Source organism: Nycticebus coucang, chromosome 3, assembly GCF_027406575.1.
Source record: "Nycticebus coucang isolate mNycCou1 chromosome 3, mNycCou1.pri, whole genome shotgun sequence".
Classification (NCBI taxonomy): Eukaryota; Metazoa; Chordata; class Mammalia; order Primates; family Lorisidae; genus Nycticebus; species Nycticebus coucang.
The window spans coordinates 114,908-134,218 of NC_069782.1; the positions used below are offsets into that span (position 1 = coordinate 114,908).

The 19,311-nt window shown below is 49.8% G+C and overlaps 1 protein-coding gene across 13 annotated transcripts in view; it reads right to left on the bottom strand.

The window, feature by feature from the left end:
- SHANK3 (SH3 and multiple ankyrin repeat domains 3) overlaps positions 1 to 19,311 on the bottom strand; it is a 56,237-nt gene that overhangs the window by 34,119 nt on the left and 2,807 nt on the right. For all 13 annotated transcript variants that reach the window (XR_008378813.1, XR_008378812.1, XR_008378811.1 and 10 more), the window contains exons 4-13: positions 18,044 to 18,115; positions 16,041 to 16,149; positions 15,816 to 15,967; positions 15,553 to 15,720; positions 15,320 to 15,436; positions 15,081 to 15,158; positions 14,128 to 14,194; positions 5,509 to 5,785; positions 1,932 to 2,125; positions 825 to 938 (exon numbers count right to left, since the gene is read on the bottom strand). Coding sequence is in view for 4 of the 13 variants with exons in the window: in XM_053584086.1 (XP_053440061.1) it covers positions 825 to 938; positions 1,932 to 2,125; positions 5,509 to 5,785; positions 14,128 to 14,194; positions 15,081 to 15,158; positions 15,320 to 15,436; positions 15,553 to 15,720; positions 15,816 to 15,967; positions 16,041 to 16,149; positions 18,044 to 18,115 (1,348 nt within the window). In the remaining 9 variants the exon portion in view is untranslated. The remainder of the gene's footprint in view (positions 1 to 824; positions 939 to 1,931; positions 2,126 to 5,508; positions 5,786 to 14,127; positions 14,195 to 15,080; positions 15,159 to 15,319; positions 15,437 to 15,552; positions 15,721 to 15,815; positions 15,968 to 16,040; positions 16,150 to 18,043; positions 18,116 to 19,311) is intronic.

Below are 19,311 nucleotides of genomic sequence, written 5' to 3' on the forward strand. Positions count from 1 at the left end.
AGTTATAAATGCACTCTTGAGCCACACACACCCCTAACCACCAGCAGTAATCTCACTCAGGACAGGTTTACTGTCCCCAAGTCTGAGAGCCTCCAAAGGACTAGCTACTGCTTTTACCATCAGGACCCCTCACATCCTGACACACAGAAGGATTGTTCCTGGAAGCCCAAGTGGTCAGCATGGTTACATTGTGGTTGCTCACCAACCTAGGAGCTACAGCCTTCATCCTCATGTCCTTCCTGCAGGCTGAGGATGCAGCCCATCTTTCACCTGCTGCCCTCAGACCATTCCTGCCCCATGGTAACCCTGAGAGCCCCTCCAGGACCAACTGGCCTCATTTCCTTCTGGCTGGTCCAGGCCTCCCTGCTCTGCCCACTTGGACAATCTGTCCAATCTGGAAAAACGCCTCTTTTCTCACATTGACCTCCTTACTTGTCCGCCAGCCACACAGGAACCGCGCACTCCATGCACCTGGTGCTTCTGTGAGCACCAAGCTGGAGGGGTAACTACAGTCATTGGCAGCCACATGTGGGACCACACAGAGGTACAGTCACGGGTGTGCAACCTCCTGGAGTGACATCACATGCATCTTCATTGAACATCAAGTGTCTGGTTACTGTACTAGTGTTCATAAGTATGTGCACAGTGTGTGGAACACTGTCTGTGTCGTGTACACAAGTGTTTGTCTACTTTAAGTGTGTCAGAGTTTACATCTAATCTTTTCTCTGTAAACATCCATGTGGATTTAACATCAAGAAAGACTAAAAGGAAACTGGAAGAGGTGAGCCCCTCAGGAGCTGCCTAGGGGGACGTGGGTCACTCACCATGCCGTGTGTCATATTGTCTCATCTGCACCTCCTCCACGCAGTCGGCCGGGAACCAGCCTGTACGGCCCTTCACGGTTCCCTCCCAGAAACCGCCCTCCCCAATGCTGAGCACTGGAGGGACAGAAGCCAGATGGGCTGTTAGGGGGAGCAGAGCAGCTGGGCACCCACCCCCACCCAACCTCAGGCTCAGGTTCTGCCCACCCCGCACCCTTTCTCCTTCCCTTCCCACATTCTCCTGTCTTTTTCTTGGGAAGATGCTGGGATCCACACAGCAGAGAGAAATGAACAGATGGGCTCAGCATAGGACAGGCATGTGGAGGACAGAGAGCCACGCAGATGGACACACTCAAGGAGGGGCAGGAGGCAGAGGCCAGGACCATACTCCTGCTTCTGTCCCTCAGCTGACCACTTCCCTACCCTGGCTCTGTCACCCACCCAGGGGTCACTGCTAAGAGTTCAGGGTCTTCATGCTGTGGCCAGTGGACTGGGCCACAGATATATCAGAAGGGCTGATTCTCACAAGTCTGCTTCTACCTCAGGCTCCCATGGACATGGGCACCCCCAGGGACAGCACCCCAGTGATGACAGAGACCCCCAGAATGACAGGAACCTGTTATGGCACAGAAGCCCTAGTGACAGAAACCTGCATAACACACAAACGCCCACATAATTGCCACAGATGTCCCCCTCACTGGCAAGGGTCCCCAGGCCACAAGGATTTCCGAGGAAGAAGTCCAGCAGTGACACAGGAACCCCATAACACAAGGAAGCTCTGTAATGGGGCAGGGTCCTTCAGAGACCCCCTGTGACATCAGCCCCCTTCATGACACAGAACCACCCCCTAACAGAAGAGGAGCCGCGCTATCACTATCGTGACACAGGGAGTCCATAACATCAGAACATCGAGAGGGAGGCACAAGACAGGAGACCCCGCCAGAGCCCTTCGTAGTGACACAAGAAATCCCCAGTGGGACACCCCACCCCCTCCAATGAGCAGCAGCCTTTCTGCTATAGCTCAGGACCGGGACCACGGTACCCCTAGAGCCGCGCCGTGCCCCTCCCCCCGGCGCGCCCCCCGCGGCCCCGCCCCCTGCGCCCCCTCACCCTTCACGGCCTCGCCGCGGTGCAGGGGTATCTCGCCCTCGCCCTGCGGGTTGTGCGCCTTCACAGCGATGAACTTGCGGCCGGGGACTGCACTGTAAAGTTTCCGCTTCGGGCCCCGAGGCGGCGGGGCCGGGGACGCAGGGGGCGCCTGGCCGGGGCCGGGCGCCGGGCCGGGGCCGCCGGCCCCACTCGGACTGTAGACGAACACGTAGGTGACGGACGCGATGCCGGGGGGCAGCGGGCACGCGAAGCCGGCGCCCGGGGCCTCCATGGCGCGCGGCCCGGCCCCGCCGCCGGCCTCACCGCAGCCGCCGCCGCAGCGCCCGCCGCCCGCCGCCCGCCGCCCGCCCGCCCGCCGGGGGCCCGGCCCGGGGCCGCTCCATGGGCCGCGCCGCCGCGCCCGGCCCGCTCCCGCCAGCGCACGAGCCGCGCCCGCTTAGGGCTCCGGGGCCGCGGGGCTGCGCTCCTGGGCGCGCCGGGCTCGCTCCATGCCGTGGCCGCTCCGCGCGCCCCGCCTCCTCCGGGCCGGGCTCCTCCCTCTGCGGGCGGTGGAGACTGGCCGGCCCCCTCTTCCCTCCCACGCTGCCCGCCCCTCCACCCCAGCCCTGGACCCCATGGGGAGCCGCCACCAGGAGGAAGACTGCAGGGCTAGAAGGTGGGAAGGTCAGGCTGGGGGAGGTGGGAGAGGCAAAGAAGGGGATGGGCAGCCAGGTGAGAGCTGGGGAGGGGTCGGGGTGGGGAGTGAGCTTCCAGCATCAGAAAAGCCGCCTGAGCTTCTCTGGTGAACGGCAAGGAGGGGTGCTCCCAGCGGGTGGGGAAGGGACTGGCCTTCCTGACTCTGGCCTTGGCTTCCTCACACCATGACCACTGTCCTACGCAGGGCACCCCAGTTCCCCTCCAGGCCTGTGTCTTCTCATTCTGGACATCTGCCCCTACCTGGCCATACCCACTCCATGCTGACCACCTTCCCCAAACCACTGCCCTGATTTGGGAACCGAAGCAAAGGGGCTCAGTCTTCCACTTTTGCTCTGCTCAAAGGCCTGCAGTGGCTCCCTAGTACCTTGACAGCAGGATCCACATTCTCAGCCAATAGCCAGGCTTTCTGGGACATGGAATTTGCTACACTCCAGTCGCATGGGTGGGAACCCTTCTTACCCCTTCTCTGGGCCGTAAGCATGCTGTTACCAACACCTAAACTACTCTAATCCTACTCATCTGGCAGATACTAAATTACTGACTTCAAACCCTCCCTCCTATGCCAGCAGTGTGACTCCAGGGTGGCGACGCAGCAGACCACATTTCTGGGGTGCCGGACTCTATGCCAAGCTCAGCCAACAGGGGGCACCAGAAGGAGCCGCTGCCGTCCCACACCAACCCTCTTAGACCCATCCTCTTTTCTAGGTCCAAAAGTGACCTCTGCCCCTGAAGCCCTCTTGCGCCTAAGTGCACCAAACTGCCTCAGCCCTCTCCTGAGGGCTGCAAACTCTCGTCCACTCACCAGGGCAGCCCCTAACCTGGATCACTGCCTGCCTAAATGCTTCTTAGACCTGAGTCTCAACTGTCCCTGTGAGACCCAGATAGGACCCCCACTATGAGCTGCCACCATACCTGGCGCACTAGGCACCCAATAAGTGACGAAGAAAAAAAAAAAAAAAACACAGAGTTCTGCTATCCCCATAGCAATTCTTAGTTTTGCATCTGCTGAGAGTATAAAGTATCAAATACAAAAAAATGAATGCAGGGAGGGACATGTGCAACCTCGAGGCTCCAAATTGCCAGCAGCCTTTCTGTGAACTGAAAATCCTGGAATATGTTCTCCTAACCCTTAGAAAGTCCCTGGGACTACACAAAAGCTTGTAGGAGAACTGAAATTTGAGTCTAGACAGCCAGCCTCAGGAGTCTCATCAATCTGGATAGAGCCATAGACTAAAGACATCCCCAAGGTTAGGGCTGCCTAAACAGAGGCTATCGTGTAGGAAAAAATGCGGCGGACACCTGTAATCCCAGCTACTCAGGAGGCTGAGGCAAAAGAATCGCCTAAGCCTAAGGATTTGGAGGTTGCTATGAGCTGTGACACCACAGCACTCTACAGAGGGTTAATAAGTGAGACTCTGTCTCAAAAAAAAAAGGTAATTAATTAAAAAAATAAAATAGGGCGGCACCTGTGGCTCAGTCGGTAGGGCGCCGGCACCATATACCCAGGGTAGCAGGTTCAAACCCGGCCCCGGCTGAACTACAACCAAAAAATAGCCGGGCGTTGTGGCGGGCACCTGTAGTCCCAGCTACTTGGGAGGCTGAGGCAAGAGAATCGCTTAAGCCCAGGAGTTGGAGGTTGCTGTGAGCTGTGTGACGCCATGGCACTCTACCGAGGGTGATAAAGTGAGACTCTGTCTCTACAAAAAAAATAAAAATAAAAAAATAAAATAAAATAAATAAAAATAAATGCCTTTTACAAGCTCCTGTGGTACCTTAAAGCCCTCTGCTGAGGGTTAGAACTGAGGCTTAGAAAGTTTAGGAATCAAGTCTGCGGGGTCCCAGGTAAGCTGATTTTGAGCTCTGTGACTTTGGATAAGTCCTCACCCACCTGAGCATCAGGACCCTCATCTGTAGCATGGTATCAATAGAGCATAATTTCATAAGTCATCCAAGTTAAATGAGATAACACATGTATCACTGTGGACATGGCATGGTGACAGGATTATAAAAGCTAACTGCCCTTGTGAAAACAAAGTGCTGCTTATGTAACTTCTTCCATTCAACAATGTCTCTCAAACACCTATGTAACTGGCTCCGCCCTCAAGGCACAGGAGGATGGATACCTCAGCCAGCAGCCACCAGCTTGTGCTGTGGACCAGGGTTCCCACAAAGACCCCTCACCTGCCCAGGTCATTCTGGAAACTTCCCAAAGATAACAACTTGAGTAGGGGTAGTCCCACCTCACTCCTGGGAAACCCAGGCATGGAGTGGCTGTCTGAGAACCAGTGTCCACTCTGGCCTCCACTGCACAGCAAACAGAGGCCAGCAGGCTCCATCCAGGCCTTCTATTATTAAGTTCTGGGGACATCAACTCCTTCAAGTGTCCCTGGCTTCTCAGGGCCCCAGGGATCAGGATAAAGAATAGGAACCAAGTCCTATCGATATACCAGGGCGAGGGGTGGGAAAAACCAGGACTGCCTCTTGGGGGCAGAGGTGGTAGGCTTTGAGCCCTCCTAGAGTGGCAGTTCCAATCCTTACCCCCTTACCACATGCCATCAACCCTGACTCACCCCAGCCCACCTTGACACTGCAGTGAACTTTCCAAGCTACACATCAGACCACACCCTCTTCATCTAACACTATCCTCAATGACCAGCCTCAGAGATCAGCATGAGTGTACCTGTTCCAGTCTATAGGGTCTCACCTTCTTTCCTTCCCCATCCAGGAAGGCCTGTCTGGGGGCCAGAGATTCCCTTACCCAAGCTCTAGCCCAGCACTTTGCAGGTGCACTATGGGCCTCTCCTACTCCTGGTGCCAGCTCCTCCTTGCTTGGGTCCTGGCACTCCACTCACCCTCCCTCCAAACCTCCCAGCCCTCCTACCTGATCTTGCTCTGGCTGCCCCTGCCTGATAAGGGGCCACCACCGATGTCATTCTCCTGGTTGCCATCCCGGTCACGATCTTTCTCCTCCTGCAGCCGCTGGAGCAGCAGCTGATGGGGGAGGCTTCTCAGCGAGGGTCCAGGAGAAGCTGCTGGCTGTGCCTCCCCCTTCAGGTTGATGTCACTGGCTGAGCGTTGCAGAGGCCGAGGTGATGCCAAGCCACTGGGGCCAGCCAGACGCCGCCGCTTTGCATAGCTGGGGGTTTCCCTGAATGGTACTGGGGTAGGGGGGCACAGTTGAGACTCTGAGCAACCAACCAGGTGACCAACTAGTCCCAGTTTGCCCAGGATTACCAGATTTTAAAACTAAAACCCTGTGTTCCAGGAACCACCTTGGACCTAGGCAAACCCAAACAATTGGCCACCCTACAAGTAAAGCTACCACTAAAAGGCTATATCCCAAACTGCCACCAACTCCAACTCTAGGGACAGAAGCCTACTCCTTCTCTCAGCCAAAGAAGGCCTTGGGGATGCTCAGCTCTGCTCTTAGACCTGCCCCCATTTCACAAGCTTCAGGCCAGATAAAACAGACTCCATGGGACAAATCTCACCGGATTACTACTATATGGGGCCATATCTAGTTAGCCAGGAAAACTATAAAAGACATTCTAGACCAGGGGTCAGCAAAATTTTTCTATACAGAGTCAAGCAGTAACAATTTCAGGCTTTGCAAGCCCTATTGCCTGGGTCACAGTTACTAATTCTGCCACTGTGGCATGAAGACAGCAACAAGCAGTATATAAGCAAATAGGTATCTCTGTATTCCAACAGAATTTTATTTTAAAAGCAGATAATGATTAAAAATATTATCCAACTGGGCAGCGCCTGTGGCTCAAGGAGTAGGGCGCGGGTCCCATATGCCAGAGGTGGTGGGTTCAAACCCAGCCCTGGCCAAAAAAATAAATAAATAAATAAATAAATCCTAAAAAATATATATATATATTATCCAACTATATGCTTTTTACAAGAGAATCACTTTTAATCCAAAGACACAAACAGTTTGGAAGTGAAAGGGTAAAAAAAGATATTTCATGTAAATAGTAACCAAAAGAGAGCTGGGTGGCTATATTAATATCTGACTAAATAAACTTTAAGATAAAAACTGTAACAAGAGCCAGAGAAGGACATTTTATATTGGTTAACAATTAACATATAGACATTAAACAACAGAACAACAAAATATATGAAACAAATGTTGACACAGTTAAAGGGAAAAACAGGTACTTCCACAATAACAGTTAGAGACTTCAATACCCTAGTTCCAATAATAGATGGAATATCTGAGAAATCAATAAGGACATAGAAGACTTAAATCAATTAGAACTAACATATACATACACAGCATTCCACCCAACAACTGAGAATTGTTCTGAAGTACACATGGAATGTTTTCCAGGAAAGACCACATATTTGACCACAAAACAAATCTTAGTAACTTTAAAAAGACTGGAATCATACAAAGTATCTTCTCTGATCACAATGAAATGAAGCTAGAAATCAAAGACAAGGAAAACTAGAAAATTAATAAATACGTAGAATTAAACACCATACGCTTAAACAACTAATATGTCAAAAAGAAATCACAAGGGAAATTAGAAAATACTCTTGAGACAAATGAAAACAAAAATACAACATAACAAAAGTTATGAGATGTAGCAAAAAGGGAAATTTAAAGCTGAAAAACCTACATAGAAAAAGGAGAACAGACACCTGTTAGTATAAAAAAAAGAAATAAAAAGAAAAAGGAGAACAGTCTCAAATCAATAACCTAATTCTACATCTTAGGAAACTAAAAAACACAAGAGCAAATCAAGCTAGTAAAAAGAAGGAACGCTAGAAGAAAGAAAGGCATAATTGGAAAGGAGATAAAATAGAAAACAAAGGAGAAACAACGAAAAGTTGTTTCATTGAAAATATCAACAAAATTAATAAACCTTTAGTTAGACTAACTAAAAAAGAGAGAATTAAAAAAAAACTTAAATCAGAAATGAAATTGGGGTATTACTACTGATGTCACAGAAATAAAAGGAATATAAGTTAATACTATGCCTATAAATTAGATCTACTAGATGAGATGGACAAATTCCTAGAAAAACACAAATTACCAAACTGGCTTAAGAAGAAATAGAAAATCTAAACAGACTTGTAATAAGCAAAGAGATGAATCAGTAATCACAACCTCTCAACAAAGAAAAGTCTACCACCAGATGGCATCACTGGTGAATTTTTTTTTTTTTTTTTTTTTTTGAGACAAGAGTCTCAAGCTGTTGCCCTGGGTAGAATGCTGTGGCATCACAGCTCACAGCAACCTCAAACTCACGGGCTTAAGCAATTCTCTTGCCTCAGCCTACCAAGTAGCTGGGACTACAGGCACCTGCCATAATGCCCAGCTATTTTTTTTTGTTGTTGCAGTTGTCATTGTTGTTTTAGCTGGCCCAAGCTGGGTTCGAACCTGCCAGCCTCGGTGTATGTGGCCATCGTCCTACCTACTGACCTACGGGCGCCACCTGGTGAATTAAGCATATAAAGTATTAACACCAATCTGGGCCTGGCACAGTGGCTCACACCTATAAACCTAGCACTTGGGAGGCCAAGGCGGGTGGATTGTCTGAGCTCACAACTTCAAGTCCAAGTCCAACCTGAGCAAGAGCGAGACCCTGTCTCTAAAAAATATCTAGGTGCTGTGCTGGGTGCCTATAGTCCCAGCTACCTGGGAGGCTGAGGCAGGAGAATCACTTGTACCCAAGAGTTTGAGGTTGTTGTGAGCAAAGATGCCACGGCACTCCACCAAGGGTGACCAAGTGACACTCTGTATCAAAAAAAGAAAAAATAAATAGAAAAGAAGGAAATACTTCCTAACCTATTCTAAAAGGCCTGATACCAGTCTGATAAGAACATTACAAGGAAAGAAATTTACAGACCAGTGAAATCAGTGTAATATATTACATTTATAGAACAAAAAGGAAATAACACACATGACCATTTAAATTGAGGCAGAAAAAGTCATTTGCCACAATCCAACACCCTTTCATAATAAAAGTACTCAGAAAACTAGTAATAGAGGATAACTTCCTCAACATGATAAAGGGCATTTATTAAAAAGCCACACCTAATATCATACCCAATGGTGAAAAATTGAAAGCTTTTCCCCTACCATCAGGTACAAGGCAAGGATACTTGCTTTCACCACTACTATTCAGCATTATATTGGAAGTTCTGGTCAGAGTAATTAGGGAAAAAATAAATAAAAGACATCAAAATTGGGAAGAAAGAAGTAAACCTACCTCTATTTGCAGATGGTATGATCCTATATATAAAAAATCCCACAGAATCTACAAAGCTACTAAACTTTTTGTTTACTAGAGCTAATAAGCAAATTCGGCAAAGTTGTAAGGTAAAAGATCAACACACAACAATCAGTTCCGCTTCTCTACAATAGCAATTAACAATCTAAAAGGGGAATTAAGAAGATAATATACCATTTATAATAGCATCTAAAAGAAAAAAAATGCCAAGAACAAATTTAACTAAAGTAAAATATTTGTATATTGAAAATGATAACATAGTGCTTAAAAATGACCTAAACAAATGGAAGGACATCCTATGGTTATTAATTGAAAGATAATTTTTTTGTGGGAGTGGGAGGATACAGAGTCTCTGGCTAGAGTGTAATGGCACCATCATAGCTCACAAAACTTCAGATTCCTGGGCTTGAGTGATCCTTCTACCTCAACCTAAGACTAATCCCTAGCCTTAGCTACATGGAAGGAGTGCACTACCACACCTGGCTAATTTTTTCTTTTCTTTGAGACAGTCTTACTTTGTCACCCTCGGTAGAATGCCATGGCATCACAGCTCACAGCAACCTCAAACTCTTGGGCTCAAGCGATTCTCTTGTTTCAGCCTCCTGAGTAGCTGGGACTACAGGCACCCGCCACAACACCCCAGCTATTTTTAGAGATGGGGTCTCGCTCTTGCTCCGGCTGGTCTCAAACTCAGGCAAGCTACCCACCTCAGCCTCCCAGAGTGCTAGGCTTACACGTGTGAGCCACCATACCTGGCCCAGCTAATTTCTTCTATTTTTAGTAAAGGTAAGGTCTTGCTTTTATTTAGGCTCATCTCAACTCTTGACTTCAAGCAATCCTCCCACATTGGCCTCCCACAGTGCTAGGACTATAGGCATGAGCCACTATGCCTGGCATAGAAGATAATATTGTTAAAATGTCAGTTCTACCTAGAGTGATCTACAGATTCAGTGCAATCCCTATCAAAATTCTAACATCCTTTTTTGCAGAAACAGAAAAGCAATCTTCAAATCTATGTGGAATCATAAGAGACCCTGATTAGCTAAAACAGTATCAAAAATTAGGAATGAATTTGGAGCACTCAAAACTCCTGATTTAAAAACTTATTACAAAGCCACAGTAATCAAAACCATGTGATACTGGTGTAAGAAAAGCTATGTAGACCAATGGGATATAGAACTGCACATCCAAATAAACCCATATATCTATGACCAATTGATTTTTGACAAGGATATCAAGACCATTCAATGGGAAAATAATAGTCTCTTCAACAAGGAGACTATTTGCTGGACAATAAGATATCCATATGCAAAAAAATGAAGATGGATCCCTACCTCACACCATATTAAGAGCTAAAACCATAAAATTCTTAGAAGAAAACATAGTGGTTTAACCCTCATGACCTTAGATTCTTAGATATGACACCAAAAGCATGAGCAACAAAAGAAAAAATAGATACATTAAACTTCATCAAAACTAAATAATATACCAAAAGACATTATCAAGAAAGTCACAAGAACTTCCTATCCTACTGAACAGAAGAAAAAAATTACAAATCAGATATAACAGTTTAGTATTCAGAAATCATAAAGAACTCTCACAACCCAACAAAAATAAACAATCCAACTTAAAAATGGACAAAGAACTTCATGTTTCTCAAAAAAAAGACATACAAATGGCCAATAAGAACATGAAAAAATTCTCAACATTGTTAGTCATTAGTGAAATACCACTTCATACCTTCTAAGATGGCTATAAAAATTTTGAAAAGGATAATAATAAATATTGGCAAGAATCTGAAGAAATGAGAAGCCTCATACATTACTGGTAGGAACACAAAATGGTAGAAAACAGTTTGGCAATCCTTGAAAAAGTTAAACATAGAAGCATCATATGACCTCACAATTACATGCCTAGGTACATACCCAAAAGAACTGAAAACAGGTATTCACACAGAACATATGTACACACATACCCATCCATACCAGCAATATTCTCAGTAGTCAAAAGGCAGAAACAACCCACACATCCAAAAATGGATGAATGAATAAGCAAAACGTCATTCATACAAAGAAATACTATTTGGCCATAAAAAGGAATGAAGTAGAGGTACACTCTACAAGATGGATGAGGCTCAAAAACATGTTGAGTAAAAGAAGCCAAACATGAAGGGTCACATATTACATGATTCCATTTACATGAAATATCAGGAACAGGTAAATATATTAACAGCTGATGGAAGATGGGGCAAAGGTAATACAAAACTCCTTGATGTGTCTGCGGTTTTCTTTGGGGGCAGTGAAAATGTTTTGGGATTTAATAGAACTGGTTGCACAACATTGTGAATGTATGAAATGCCACTGAACTGTTAAAGCAAAGTGGTTAATATTATGAACATTTCACTTCAATTTAAAAACAAATGCAAAGCAGGCTGTGGGCTGGATCTGGTCTGTGAGGCATACTCTGCCAGGCCCTGTTGTAGACCCCTGCTGTGCAAAGTGTAGTCCAAGGATTAGCACATAGGCCTCACAACAGAACTGATTACAGATGCAGAACCTCAGGTCCCACACAGACCTACTGAGTCAGAATCAAGCTTTAACAAGATCCCTGGGACAGTACCACAATACCACATGAGAAGCATTTTCCCAGGGCACTCAGCAAAAGCACTATATGATTCTAAATCCATGCGAACACATGTGTGCATGTACATGAGAGAAACGGTAAGAGAAAATGTGACCCAAAGGGTGCCCCAAGGTGACAGAGGTAAGGAAACAGAGGTGACCACTCTCAGGCCAGGGTCCTTGCCTGAGGCCTAACCATCTAGAGGCACCAAGGGAAGCCACCAAGAGGCAACAAGATGTCCTATCCCCTAGAGCATAACACAAGTCCCAGTCTATCCAACCCTACCAGGTGGGTTCCTCCTTTTCCAGCTGAGAAGGAAGAAGGCTGGGCAAAGCCCCACCCAGTGGCCCCAGATGCAGTGGGACATAATGAATCATGACTGTCATTCACAGAATGTTCTTGGAATGAATGTGTGCAGAGGGAGCAGGGTGACAACAATAGACCTGTGATTCACACAGATCTGAAGACAGGCTCTGCCATTATCCTCTCTGTGCCTTGGTTTCCCTCTTTATAAAACAGGTTATTAACAACTCCATAGGGATTTGTTGAGAGGGTGAATTGAGATAAGGGGGTTTATAGTAAATATCAGTAAGTGCATGTACAGACTCAGGGATATCCAGCTATGCCATCTGAGTGTGTTACGTGACACCTGAACAGGTAAGGGTGTTGCTGGCCAGGCAAGCCAATGACCAGTCAGGACCACGTGGCACAGATACCCACTCCTGCCCAGATACTGCCCCAGGATGGAGTGTCTACACTGAATCAAGCAACCACACCTGCATCAGAGGAGCCCTGTCATCTCTGTCCATATCACAAAGATGAGAGCCAACTGGGGCCTTCCTGTCTCTCAACCTAGATAACAAACAAGTGCCCCCAATTGGACAAACCAAAGCCCAACAGCCAGAGTCCAGCCCCACCCAGAGTCAAATGCCATAATACACCAGTTAGGAAGGGGCTGCAAATAACTGTAACACTGTATTCTATTTGAGAGAAATTGAGGTACAGAGGTCCCAAGTGGCTTTCCCATGGATAGACAATCATGGGCAGAAAAGAAGCTCCCACACATCCACACACCAGGGTCCTCCAATGCTAATGGCCACCCCCAAGACACTTAACAGCTTCAACCAGACTGTAACCATCTCTCACCCCCATTTCAAACCCCAAACCTTACTAGAGTTCTCTCCTGATCTGAACCTGGACTCCAACCCTAAACCACTCCACTGCCTCGGGCCTTTACTCGACACTCAACTACTGATGCCTGCTGCACATAAGCAGCTGCAGCTCCCACTGAGGCCCCCTGCGCCTTTGGATGGCCTTGACACTATAGGGCGGGGAGGGGGGTGCTGCTCAGAGGAAGCTCTACAAAGGAAGGCCCTTACGTGAACTTCACCTTAATCTGAACCCCAGTCCAAAATTCAACCCCACGTCTCACCATAACCTCACATTAGAAATCCTAAAACCTGTCCCAGCCCTTTGCTGCCCACCCACAGTGACTTCAAATTAAAAAAAAAAAAAAAAATGAGAAGTAAAAAATTAGGACACGCCCCCCATAAAAACACTCATGGCAAGAAGGTGGGCCTGGGTGTCCACATTCCAGTGAGAGGAACAGGAAAAGCCTGGTCCAACCTGGACATGAAGGGGTCCAGGAAGGGGTCCCTGCAAAACCAGGTAGGTAGAGGGAGTCACCTCTGGCCAGACAGTACCTTTTCCAGGAGGGGAAGCCCAACCTCTCCTGCAGCCCCAGCAACTCCACACACAGGACAGGTCCCAGCCTGGTCCCACAGCCCCCAAAGACATGGGAGTGGGTGGGGATCCCCAGAGGCCCAGGTGTGAGAGCAGTGCCCTGTGCCCTGTCTGTCCTGAAGCTAAGGCCACATGTGTGCTCCTGGTTTTCATTCTAGGACCAGAAGTCATACCCGTGCTAGGCTTCCCTTTGCAGCTGGCCACAGGGAACTCAGACAGAGCCTCTCAACTTGTAGACAGCTGCTGCCCTATTCTCAGCCTCATCACAGTGTTTAGTCTTCTCCACATGCACAGTTAGTGACCTTGTCATATTGAGAGCATGCTATGGGCCATCTAGACTCATTCTTTTTTTTTTTTGAGACAAAGTCTCAGTTGCCCTGGGGTTGAGTGCCATGGTGTTGTTGCTCACAGCAACCTCAAACTCTTGGGCTCAAGTGATCCTCTTGCCTCAGCCTCCCAAGTAACTGGGACTACAGGTGCTCACCATAACATCCAGCTATTTTTTTTTAGAGATGGCTGAAGTGAGATCTACTGAGATCTACTACACCCACATCTCCTGCCAGTCCTTCCTAGGACCTAATGGTAAATCTGGATCCTGACCCTAATTTACCCTACTCTTGACTTAAGCTGACCCCTAAACCCAGGGCCAGCTCCAGGCCACAGCCCCAACCTGACCATGCTCTTAACCCTGACCCAAAGGGTGCCTCTGTCCACTCAGCACATCCCACAGCTGCACGGGTCACTAGTAAACCAGTCACACCGAGTTCAGCTGGAAGAGACCTGGGAGTAAGGACTCCCTTGTCATGTCACCACTAGCCCCTGTACCTGCTGGGCCCCTGACCACTACACATACCCACGTCCGCCAGGAGCCCTGGGCAGGCAGTACTCACCAACGTCTGAGTCCTTGTGGTTCTTGATGACTTCAGCAAGCTCAAAGTTCCCTGCAATGATGGCCACCTGGGGATGAGGGTGTGGAGAGACACAGAGAACAGGGAGGGGAGCTCAGCAGCATCAAACCTACACCCCAAGGGCCCCCAGTTCTCTAGCTGCAACTCCTGTCCATAACTGGGATGCTGCTACACACACCCTATAACCAAATGACCACCAGCCATCTGCCTAGGGCTGGGGGTGTCCCAGATGCAAGACTTCCAGAGCCAAAAGCAAACAGTCCCAGGCCAACTGGAGCACACTGGACTCTTCATCCCCTCGACAAGCAGCTGTCTTTCCTGTCTCAGCCACAGCCTGCTGTTGCCAGCCTGTCAGCCTCCTTCATCCCATGACCTGGCCCTGAGTCCATTCAGTAGGCCCTGAGGTGTCCACTCCATATGTGCCCAAATCCTCCAGGTCCACAATGACCCAACAGCCCACAGCCTGACCAGCTCTCTCTCCACAGCTCCCGCCATGGTCTTACAAGTCTATGACATCCTCAACTCCCCCCCAGACTCCAGGCACACAGAGACTTTAATTGACCTGGTCCTCTGCTACCAGCCAGACCTGGCTAGAAGAAGGACTCAGAAACATCCCCTGAATTCAGTCAGGAGCTAAGATTGTATCCCCCTCTTCAGTGTGGCTTCTATGCCCCTGCCTGTCTTGGGGCCACACCTCAGAGCCCTCTGACTCCCTTTCCCCCAGAAACAGGATAGAGAAGCCATCACCATTAAGACCCCACACACTGGGCCCTGCAGTGGCCCATCCCCCTCCCTCTACCCCTCCTAGGGCAACCCTAAGCATGGGTGCAAGCTTGATGCCTTGCAGGGAAGAGCCAGGGTGCAGACTGTGTCAAGTCACACAGAGACAGACAGCCTCTGGGGCATCCTCACGCTCCTATAAACCACCTATGTACCTGGAAGGCCGTCTGGCTGTTGTAATTGCGGACATCTTTGTTAGCTCCACGGAAAAGCAGGACACGAGCACAGCTCTCCTGTTGAGAGGCCATGGGGCTGGGGTCAGGGCTCAGTAGCACATGCACACCTAGGGTGCACACAGGTATGAAGGCACAGGCCTCACACACAGGCAGACATATACCTATGTGCTCAGTGCAAACCTGGGCAGCACAAGGACCACAAGTGGACAAAAGTGTACCTGGTTGTAGAGGGCGCAGATGTGCAGGGCCGTGTTCCCCGAGGCGTTCTGAGCCCCCATATCAGCTCCATAGAACAGCAGGTGCTCCAGGTGCTGTACGTGCCCAAAACGACAGGCCTGGGGGAGAAGAGTGTGCTGTAGAGCCCCTGGACAGAGCCTAGGGGCCCACCCACAACACAGCCCTGGGTCCCCAGCCCTACACAAGAGGCTGGGACTCCCACCTCACTGCCCACCTGGTGGATCTCCTGCCAGCCATTCTCATCAGTGGTCCCCAGCTGAGCATGGTCATGAAGAAGCAGCTCACAGCAGAGGGCATCCCCACCCCCCAGGGCGCTGTGGTACAGAGGCGTCAGGCCACGGCTGTCCTTGTAGTCAGGTGAAGCCCCCAGGTCCAGCAGGGTCTGAGGGAAAATAGCCTCAGCATCCAAATAGCCAGGCCCAGCTTCCTCCCCCATGAAGCTATGTGCCCCTCCAGGCCAAGCCTGCCCTCACTGACCGTCAGCGCTGCTGCATTCCGCTGTCGTGTGGCACAGTGCACAGCAGTCAGCCCATCTCGAGTACGGAAGTCCAGGTGGGCACCACCATTCCTCAAAACCTTCAGCAGGTCTGTGGCATTGTCTAGCTGGGCTGCGAGGCTCAGAGGGCACTCTGGGTTAGGGGACAGATGAAGGTTAGGTCCCAGCCATTTACAGGCCATGCCCCTCCCTGCTCTGCTCCTCACCTCCAGAGTCAGGGTCATGGAAATTAGGGTCCAGCCCCTTGTCTAGCAGGCGGGCCACCTTGTCCGTGCTATGTAGCTGCACATAGTCCATGAACTTCTTCAGATTTGCCTGGAACAATGGCCATCCTGGTCAGCCTAACACCATGGTCACCATCATCTGCCACCACCTGCTTTCCTCCCACAAGGTGGGAGGTAATTACGAACACCTTTGTCCACAAGACTCAGGCCACCTGTGGGTGTCACTGCCCTACCTCCATCAGTCTGGCCTGGCACCCAACATCATCACCAGCACCCTCAGAACTGATTCCAACCCAACAGGCCCATGGGAGGCTCAAAGCCCTTCCTGGCATGCCAAAATCCAAACCCACCACAACTGTCAGCCTGAGCCCAACTAGCTCCTCAAGCAATTTCCCTACTCCAGCCCACCTGTGCCCCCACCCCAAGCAATTCCCCTACTCCAGCCCTAGCCACTGCACTGACTCTCCCCCTCTCCAGCCCAAATAGCTTAGCCTGCAAGAGCCCAAAGACCACCTGACAGGAATGAGCCCCGGGGCAGCCCTGAGTCCTCATCACTGTCCTAGCAGCTGCTCTTTCTCTGGCCCATCTTCTTCACCAGCTCGCCCCATGGCAGACTCCCTTCCCACAGGGGCTCCTCCCCACCCCAAGGGCGCCTCTGTGGCATGACTTTAACTGCCTTTCATTCATATACCCAATCGTGTATTTGTCCACCCAGGAAAGCCTCACCAGCCCTGGCTAGAGCCACTAATGCTTCACACTTGAGGCAGGGTGCCATGGCTAATGGCTTGGAGCCTTCCAGAAACAGGACAGAGTTATCCAAGGACCACTGCCAGGGGAGGAGACCTCCGCAGGTGGGCAGGGCAATGAAAGCAGAGAAGTGTTCACAGCCAAAGAGGGGGCCTATTCAAAGCCAAAACCAGGGTGTGGGGAGAGCGAAGGGCTGGCTGGAGCCTGGTAGGCAGGAACCTAGAGCTATTCTAAGAAACTCAGACTCATCCTGAAAACAAACAGGACTCACTGAAGAGGAAAGGTCATTCATGCCTTGTTGGAGGAGAAGTAACCTTGGGGGAGGAACCCAAAGGGACAAGGTCACATGAGGGCCAGTGGAAGGAGAGGAGGCCTCACCATGGTCCCTGCTCAGCTACACAGCCATGGCCACCAATACCTCCTGCCTTGGGGCAGCAGAAAATTCTGGCACAGAAGCCTAAGGCTCTGGGGTCACAGACAGGATAATTAGTCACAGAAGTGACAGTGCTCTGATCCCTATCCTAAGCTCCAGAGACCATCAACAAAGTGTCCAATATCTATCCAGATAGATGCCCACTGGCCCAAGGAGCCTAGGGTGGGAGTTCAGGAAGTCTGCCCACGAGGAAGGGCTATGGCACCTACTCTACACCTCCAACATGCAGAGGAGGCAGTGAGGTAACCCTAAAGAGCAATTGAGGTCAGGCCCACCTATGGGTACTGCCCTGCAGTAAAACACCTCACAGGTGTGCCTGCCACAGGGCTTGGAATAAGACAGATCTAGGTTCAGCTCCAGCTTTACTGGCTTCACAGCTATGAGTATGTGACTTAACTTCTCGGGCACTCAGTTTCCCCCATCAGCGAAATAGGGCAAAACAGTCCCTTCCCAAGAGAGAATTAAAGAGATACCTAATTACAAGTGCCCAGCATAGGTAATCACTAAATGTTGGGCACCATCAGATGCTTGTCCACTCTCTTCTACCTAGCTTCTCAGAGAACACTCCATCAGGGGTTCACCAGAGGGGTTAGCAAGAGTCTGATCTGACTAGAACCCATCACCAGACTGCAAGCCCCCAGCCACAGGGCCTGAAGCCTGTGCCAGTCCTCCCCAGTGCTCTGACAGCAATAGGGAAGCAGACTGAGCTAGAGGGCCTGTCGTCAGCCTCAAGCTTCGGTGGAGGTCGTAGCCACAGAGGGGGGAAGTAACTCCTGGAATCTCCTCCCCAGAATAATCTCTTTACCTTTGTGTGAAGCTTTGCAAACTGCTTATCATCAATGAGGTTCTGGGCATAAACTCGACGCTTGTAGCGAAACTGCTCAAATAAAGAAAAGGTGGAGAAAAGGTACCCACCAGGATGAGCAAGTGAGTATGCACACACACCCCATCCTGCAACCACACTGCACCCCACTCACTGCCCTCCAGCCCGAAGCCACCCAGACCCCAGATGTACATATTCCCACCATAGATAGGCAGAATTGACAGTTGCTGTGTACTCACCACACTCCCATCTCATGGTATTGCGGGAGAAGCATGCCCAGCTGCACTGCAGCTGGCAATGCTCAGGATTCCCTCAAAAACCCCATCTCTCCCAAGACCTGAGGCTCACTTCCTAGACACCCTTTCCAAGTAGAACTGACCCCACTTCTCTAGGCCATCACAGAGGCCAGACTAACTTTGAACTCAACTACCATAATTCTTAGATAAACACTTAGTTAAACACTACCTCTACCCAACTGCAAGACCTTCCCGTCAGGACTAGCTCAGTCTGTGGCAGAGTACTCAATACACCTTCACATCATGATGAGTGAGCAAACGAAGGGACTTAATGACAAGTTGGACTTCAGAAGCCTTCACAGCTGGGGGAGAGGGGCAAAGGTGCACACAGGTATGGTGCTCACACCACATACCCCACAGCACTCACCCTCCCTCAAACTCCTCCCCCAGAACAACATTCAGTGCTCACAGCACATATGCTGCCCACTGTACACATTACACATGCCAAGTGCATGCCTTGTGGATTGTTCACACTGCACACAGTACATAGTCTGCTATGCCTACTGCTTGCTGCAAGCACCGTACACACTGCTTACGTTGTACTCACTGGCCAGTGGTGGACATAGTCCCACCAAACAGGCACTGTACACATTGCCCACTACACACCCCACACTGCACACACTGCCCCCACTCCTCCCTGCACACACCACACACTACCAGCTCACTGTGCTCCCCACACTGCATCCACCTGCTGCACACCCCACACTGCACACACCTCTCCTGCTCACTGCACACACTGCTCTGCACACTGCACACTGTTCCTGCTCCCTGCACACTTCACACTGCCCACACCTCTCCTGCTCACTGCACACCCCACACTGCACACTGCTCCTGCTCACTGCACACCTCACACTGCACACACCTCTCCTGCTCACTGCGCTCCCTTCAATGCACACACTGCACCTGCTCACTGTGTTCCCTTCTCTGCACACACCGTGCTCACTCACCACACTA